This window comes from Aristolochia californica, unplaced genomic scaffold (genome assembly GCF_029961685.1).
Source record: "Aristolochia californica isolate CCGP_79_NKW_82.1479 unplaced genomic scaffold, dmAriCali1.0.hap1 SCAF_2, whole genome shotgun sequence".
Taxonomy (NCBI): Eukaryota; Viridiplantae; Streptophyta; class Magnoliopsida; order Piperales; family Aristolochiaceae; genus Aristolochia; species Aristolochia californica.
In genome coordinates this window covers 7,114,803-7,122,624 of record NW_027181881.1, presented here as the reverse complement: position 1 = coordinate 7,122,624, position 7,822 = coordinate 7,114,803, and the positions used below count along the sequence as shown (strand labels likewise).

The following is a 7,822-nucleotide window of genomic DNA, read 5'->3' as shown; positions in this document are numbered from 1 at the left end:
TCTTTGATATGAAGCGATCATGATAACAACCATTTGAGATTTTTAAAATTTTTATATTTATATTAACAAAAATAAATAAAGAATAATATTGTAAATAACATAAAATTTCTAAAAAACTTTGACATGAAAAGTTGAGTTAGACTCTAATCCAGAGTCTTTTCTTCGATTAAATTGTTTCCTCAATTTGAAAATTTAAAAATATTTGGTCATTCAATTCCTTCCATTGTAATTGCAATATGTACTTCAGTACGTCTCTATCCTTAAGTCCCCCTAGATATAACAAAGTTCGTCCCTAATTTATTTCTCTCATATAAAGGCAAGAAAAATACAGTGTGGAAGTATAATATATGACATCAGTTCAGCACAGGAAAGTCGGAACTGTCAAATATCGATGCCACCCCTACTTGCAAAGAAATACTAAAAATCTATTTCCAACTAAGTCTTAATTTTTAGGGAGTATTATTGCCCTCCATTTTATTGAATGGGATTTGGATGTTAAATGAGGTCATTTTAAGACTAAAAAAACATCTCGTTGAAATGTCATTAGGAGAGGATTGTAAGGAGAGAAGTTTTGGCACTCCCCTTGTGCAAGCTACCCTTAACCAATGCCATGGGTACTCCACTAGCAAGTGGTTTACCCCCTCTTCTCCCCTTATTTTCTACTCGAGTGGGAAGGAGCCTTAGCCCTTTGGCTGAGCCCCTCCTTGCATGAGTGGAAAAAAGAGGTTAATGTGGCTTCTATCTAGACTTTTCAGGTACAATACTGCATTTTTTTCTCATATTTCTCTTAAGATTCACTTTCATTTTGTGCAACCAAGGGCAACCATTTGTGTGCTTAGAATGGGTCAGGAAATAGAATTCTCTAAAAGAAATAAAAATAAAAATAAAAGTGGGTCATGCTTAACTATATTTTTTAGATAAAAATTTTCTTTAAAAACTTTATTTTATACATAATAAAATTATAATAAAATAATAAAAGTTATGTTATAAATTTTAACCCCCACTTTAATATTTATTAGCTTATTCAATATTTTGAATTTAGAATAAAACTAATAGCTATTTTTTTTTAAGATTTTTTATAATTTTAATTAAAAAAAAAGTGATTGTCATTATTTGCAAGTCCAATGTGTCTCACTGAATCTAATATTACAATTTAATCAAACTATCAATTCTAGTATTCTACTCGTCCATTTATAAATGGACATATAAGAAAATGATTATCTGTCCTTTTATTTTAAGCGGCACATACGGTCCTTAGTATTGCAATTTTCAGTAGGCCTCTGGTTTTCCTTCACCATCGACCACCAAGCGTCAGTGATGACGCTGAACGTCTGACCCAGTCCTGCGCTCGAAACATATAAATCTGCTGGTGTGCTGGGGTATCGTAGGAAAAAGTAGTTCGTACAGAAGAAGAGAAGAACTGAACTCGTGAGATGAGCGCAGTAAGAAAGGTGGTTTGCGTCACTGGCGCCTCTGGTTACATCGCCTCCTGGCTAACGAAATTCCTTCTCCAACGAGGTTACACTGTTAAGGCCACAGTTCGGGATCTCAGTATGAACTTCTAACTCTTCTTATGCGTAATTTTCAGTCTGTCTTACTCTGTTGTCCATTACGTTGATAATGTCGAATGACTTTGTCCCAACGCTTCCGCTAGATCATCGAACTATGTTGGAAAATTCATTTGGAGACGGATTCGATGTGCTTGATCCAATTAGTTAGGGTTAATGAGCAGATAAAAGAAGATCCCTTGTGGAAAGAGATAGTGAAAAGGAAAGCGCGAATTAACGTGTGGTTCACTTTGTGTTCTCAACTACTTAACTGCTAAAGTGGGAGTTAGAGCTTCTTCTGATTTTCTCGGTCATGGTTCAAAAGCTTACCCCTTGTTGATATTATTGTTCCTTATGAAGGAAACAGTACTGCTTAATTGAACTGCCATCATTTGTACTGGATCTGTTTTCTTGAGGAGTGTGGGGCTGCGAAGCAACGACAACGTTAGACGCCTAAGTATCCAGGTTGAGGAGGACATTAATGAGCTTATCAGGAACGTTAGCTGTGTTTTGGTTAATTTGCAGATGCTTTATTAGATCTCTCTCTCTCTCTCTCTCTTTCATGCAGCTCTCTTTAATGTGACTTCTTGGGACATACATCATATGAGAGGCAGTCATTGGAGTGTCTCTGAATTGCCTTCTGCTAGTTTAGTTTGGTTGTTTTGTTGAGTGAGTAAAAGAGCAAATAACACAAACGTTTAATCCGTTATAGAATTATTGAATCAGGGAGGGTTTTTAATAATTCTCACTTGCTAGTTACCCACTAAGATCCTGTTTTCTGAGCTAACTAATTTGGATTGTCCACAAGCTTGTAAAATCCAAATGTATTGATAGAGAAAATTGGATCTTAATGGACAAGTAGAATAGAAATCCATGTGTTTGGTCGATCTAATGACAATGGAGCATGGTGATAGGGATTCTCCTAGATATGGTTGAATAGATGATAGTTTCACATCTGATCTCATGTTTTTCCATTCAAAGACCAACACCAGTACGCATGTGGTGTTGATGCCATCTTACATGTTCTGTGGAAAGAAGTCTTGCATGTGTGGGAAAGTCCTTGATTTTAAATGATAGAGTTCACTAGAAATAATAATGGGTTTTGTGCTTTAAGGTAATTCATTTTATGATTTCATTAACATAGTTCATACTTGTCCTTGCAAATGATGAACTTGCTGCTGGTAAGGTTCATTTGGTTGATCTTCCTCCAACACCCAGCTTGAGGTTTTTTTTTCCTTTTTATTTATTTATTCCTTTTTTTCTTTATTTATGACTGTAATGTTTAACTTTATTGATCTTAACAACTATAGATGATCCAAAGAAGACAAAACACTTGTTTGCACTGGAAGGGGCCAAAGACAGACTTCATCTTGTTAAAGCAGACTTATTGCAAGAGGGATCCTTTGATGCTGCTGTTGAAGGCTGTGAAGGGGTTTTCCATACTGCATCTCCATTTTATCATGCAGTCGAAGATCCACAGGTTATTTATTTATTAACTGTATCTACTTCCTTACCTAAACAAAATTGCTCTTAGATTCCTAGAAAGCCATAAGTGAAAACCATAAATATTGCTGGTGATATTTCTATTCCTTTTCTAAAATGTAAATCACTTGGTGATTTACTCTTATTAGAGTCTTAACCTCTCTCTTTGGCATTGGTAATGCTGAAACTCTGTTAAATCTTATGATTCTTCAGGATTTTATGTTTTGGCATTTGTCACGTTTGCAAGTCCTAGACAAATTAGCCTGTCCAAGAACTCTCATTTTTCTTTTTTTTTTGCGTGTGTTTCACAGACTTAATTGTACTTACCATGTAATATTGATAGTATTCAAAATTTTCAAATGGAAATTGAAATGCTGGTAAAAAGACTAAATTGTTGCTACCATGTACCATTTGAACCAGACCTGTAGAAGCTATATGCAGATTCATCTGAAACCTTATCTTCTTATCCTCATTCTGCTGTGCAAAAGCTAGAGTAAGCCTGGGCTTATGAAGATAATGTAGTCCACTTCCTCTTTCCCCTTAATTATAACTGCAAACCACTAGATCTGTAATGCTATCTGCAACTTTTCTTTGCAACAAATTTTTGTTGTTAATTTTTTATTTCTTCCAGGCCGAATTACTTGATCCTGCTGTGAAGGGAACTCTAAATGTTTTAGGTTCCTGTGCAAGAACCTCATCAGTCAAAAAGGTGGTTGTAACTTCCTCATTTGCTGCTGTTGGGTACACTGGAAGACCAAGGACCCCTGAGGTGGTGGTTGATGAGAGTTGGTTTAGTAACCCTGAGGTTTGTAAGTCAATGAAGGTACTGTAGGATGGTATACCCTGCTTCAGCATGTCTTCGTTTTATATTTATTAGTTCAACCTTTCAGTTATTGCTTCCTATACAGTCTGCTCATTAACTTTTTACCACTGGCTATGATTTGTGAATGAGTTAAAACTCATTTTTCATAGAATACGAGATTATGGTTATTGATTCTTGGCTTTTCTATCAATTGAATTTCAGATAGATTATACTCATTTATGAATGATATCTTGGAATTTTGTCATTGTTGAGTTAGTCCTGTATAATTGTCCCTGTTGATAAGCAAACTTCCAGTTACATCTGAGTATGTATTTTGTTGTGCCCATTTATCAATGGCATCTTTAGAAGATTTAGTCCTCTGAGGTACAAAGAGAGGTGGGTGTGATGCAATATGTTTTGCTACAAAAAGTTGCCCTTATCCCCCCATCAATAGAAGAAACTTTAGTCACTTTAACTATGTTCCAGATTGCCAGTGGCTGTTTTCAGATTTTGTGAGGTCCACAAAGAAATACATGAAAAATATGAATCTTGAGCAAGGTTCCGAAAGATGTTTGCTGTTTTGTAGATTTGAGACTATGCAATTATCACCATGCGTTTACCTGTGATTGTTCAGGAAGAGGTCTCTAGAGTCTCTTCAGACTAGAAGTGCCATGTATTTAACATTAAGTACAAGGATGTCTTGGACAAGATTGTGTAATGATATTATTATAAGTTAGCAAGATTTTCTCTGCTGATATTATTGTCGAACGTTAAAGACATGTTTGTTGCATTTTGTTATGTATTCAGAAAACTTGTAAGTATGACCTCAATAAAAGATTTCTTACTGTTATATCTTATTCTGAGCTCTTACCGTTTGAACAAAAAAAAAGATAATGCAAATTTTATATTGGGGTTCTCACTGATGTAATTTTGGAACAAGACGTACAAAAGCTCATGATAAGTAAATAAATTTACATCCTTGGTACTGTATCCGATCACTGCATTTATTTCTGAAAGGCCATAATTGTTGGAGAGTTTCGTTTGCATTTTTTTTCCACATTTAATGTTTGTGCTTGTACTATAGATTTGGTATGTACTCTCAAAGACATTGGCAGAGGCAGCTGCTTGGGAATTTGCAAAGGAAAAGGGAATAAACATGATAGCGATAAACCCATCCATGGTGATTGGTCCACTCTTGCAGCCAACCCTGAATACAAGTGCAGAGGCAATTCTGAATTTAGTAAATGGTTAGAATTTTGATTTGTGAAGTTAATATACTAATTTGTAGTCGACAGTAATATTTTTACTGTTTGAAGCCTGTTAAGTTCTTGTTTCATTTAGTACTTGATAATTTGTTTTGGGAAACAACTCCTCCCTTGGTCATGGTAGCAAATGCATTATTTCCATGATACTTATATTATTGTTGTCATGTTGTTGCAGGAAGCCCAACATTTCCAAATGCATCATTTGGATGGGTTGATGTTAGAGATGTTGTCAATGCTCACATTTTAGCATACGAGGATTCGTCTGCAAGTGGAAGATATTTAACAGTCGGAAAAGTTGCTCATTTCTCTGAGATTGCAAAGATTGTGCAAGAGCTTTACCCTAATTTACCCGTTCCTCAGAAGTAAGCAGCATTTTACACTATTTACCTAAGAGAGTTGCTTTGTATACTTATTTGCTTGTTGAGCGGCTCTTTTAAAGGTCGGGTGCAATCATACCAGCACTAATGCACCGGATCCCATCAAAACTCTGAAGTAAAACAACACTATTTAAAAAAAAAAAAAAAAGTTCTTGAAGGGTCTTTCTCCACACCTCGCAATCTCTTGATTGCTTCTAAGAAAACAGGAGCCGGCAGATTTCTCCTGCAATCTACTGCCGTGAACTCCCTCTTTACTCATACAGTTTCTTTCTTCGGCAGGTGTGCAGATGACAATCCGTATGTACCTACCTACCAGGCCTCCAAGGAACGCGCAAAAAGCTTGGGTATTGAGTTCACTCCTCTGGAGGTGAGCATCAAGGACACCATTGAAAGTTTGAAGGAGAAGAATTTCTTGAAATTTTAAATTTCTAGTGATCCAGTTATTTAGAGGAAGCTATATGCAGATCACATGTTCTACCTGAATGTTGTTTCATGCGTACATTGTGAGGTGCCAGCAATTATCTCTTTTGCAAGAGAACTCATGCGAACATTGTTAAGTACTAGCAATCTCTCTTTTGTGAAAAAAATAACGAGACCTAAATGAATTAGTTGATAATGTAGTTTGGAATTTATTTCTCTTGCAAAGTTTTTTATACATCAAGGTCTACATAGACCACTGGTGTGAAACTAATGATAAAGAACACAATGTCCACAGAGGAGCCACACGGTGTGCATGGTCTCTCTGTCTGCCTTTTAGCTCCTATGGGACCATTCATGCCATTATTGATTTTTATTTAAAAATAAACTATTTATGACCAAATTTGTAGCAATATTGGTTTTTTATAATTTGTTTTCCTTATTGTTTCCTATTGGAACAATTAGAAAAATCATCTCCAAATCTCATTATTTTGTTTGTACAAAAATATTTGGTCTGAACATTTCTTTCCCAAATATTGGCACAAAAAAAAAAAAGAAAAAAAATTGGCCAGCCAGAAATTTTGTTCTTTGCACTCTTTTATGAATTATTTTTTACACAACCACATTACTTCGGAATGATAGATAAACATCAAGTCCAACGAAATGTGTTGACTATAATATGAAAAACAAATAGATCATTTTCTTGAAATAGAAGTGTTGTACAATATGTTGAAGAGTAAGTATGAAAGAGTTTTACATGATTTTCACATTAAGAAGCTTTACAGAGCCAAAATTAATATCGTGGAGTTTATTAAATTTATTCTAATCCCCCCTGAATGTGATTAAAATAAAAATAGTTTTATTATAATTAGATTCTAGTTATGTTTTCTATTATAAATAAAGGATCATAGTAATGAAATTATAACAAATTAGTGAGTATTTTTACTTTCAAGAAATTTAATATGATATTAGAGCGAGTTTTATGAGTTGACTTAATCAACCCACAAAGATAATGTGATTATTTTCTGATTTATCATTTTTAATAGTTTAAGTTTGTATTTTTTCTGTTTTCTTCCTTTCTTATCCTAGTACCTATTATTTTCATGGTGTTTGCCTTTTCATATTAACGTTTTTATATTACAAATTATATATCGACAAAAAAATCTTTGAGTTTACTTTTCAATGCAAAAAGAATTTCGACAATCGGAGTTTTCTATAAAGAAAATTTTATATTTAAAACAATAAAGGTTTGGTAGCAAGAGAGGATTGAACAACTAATATATGATCCAACTAAACTACTCTTTATGCTATGAACCTACTAACGCATTAATAAATTGATAGTTTTGCACTCTCCCTCAAGTGGATGTAACTTTTTAAACATATGAGGGATTTCATGAACAAATCTCCTAATGGATTTCAGATATCTTATTGGCCCATAAAAAAATCTAAATTCAATGAAACTAATTTTCATCTATATCAACTAACATGCAGAGGGAGCCATAATCTCTGCTTCTAGCAATTTCAAATCTCAAAGGAACAATTGTCCTCAATTCTTGGTTTAAAATTCTTTCTAAGAAACTCTTTTACCTTATATATACCATTTGAATTAATTCAAAAATAACAAAACTATCAATGTGTATGAACACACACATGCTGGTGTCTGGATCCCATTATGATGATTTGGTGATAACAAATAATTAAGTTACAAATGATGTGAATTGATTAAACCTTATATGAAGAGCAATTGTGGAAGTCTTAAATGACTCTCGTAAGAAGAAGTCTCAAAGAAGCATAATTAGTATGGAGTTTAACAAGAGTCTCATGAGAGAAAGTCACAGTTCAAAGGTGTTTTTGTCATTTTAGTTCTTTTTAATTATTTATTAATTTTATTATATTAAGAGTACTATTTTAGGTGTAACTATGACTTGGGTA

General features: G+C 34.0%; 1 protein-coding gene across 1 annotated transcript; it reads left to right on the top strand.

Moving 5' to 3' along the window:
• The first annotated feature begins 1,337 nt into the window (after positions 1 to 1,337).
• Positions 1,338 to 6,110, top strand: LOC137955615 (phenylacetaldehyde reductase-like). The gene is made up of 6 exons (XM_068802636.1): positions 1,338 to 1,551; positions 2,858 to 3,027; positions 3,661 to 3,852; positions 4,916 to 5,078; positions 5,272 to 5,458; positions 5,753 to 6,110. The coding sequence occupies exons 1-6, from the start codon at positions 1,434 to 1,436 to the stop codon at positions 5,895 to 5,897; spliced, it is 975 nt and encodes a 324-aa protein (XP_068658737.1). The 5' UTR covers positions 1,338 to 1,433; the 3' UTR covers positions 5,898 to 6,110.
• The last annotated feature ends 1,712 nt before the right edge of the window (positions 6,111 to 7,822 follow it).

Bases quoted from the DNA above. Each gene is read 5' to 3' on its own strand.
- LOC137955615 (XM_068802636.1), top strand. From the start codon at position 1,434: ATGAGCGCAGTAAGAAAGGTGGTTTGCGTCACTGGCGCCTCTGGTTAC. The intron at 3,853-4,915 runs GTACTGTAGGAT...CTTGTACTATAG, and splicing joins AGGTTTGTAAGTCAATGAAG to ATTTGGTATGTACTCTCAAA. The intron at 5,079-5,271 runs GTTAGAATTTTG...ATGTTGTTGCAG, and splicing joins AATTCTGAATTTAGTAAATG to GAAGCCCAACATTTCCAAAT.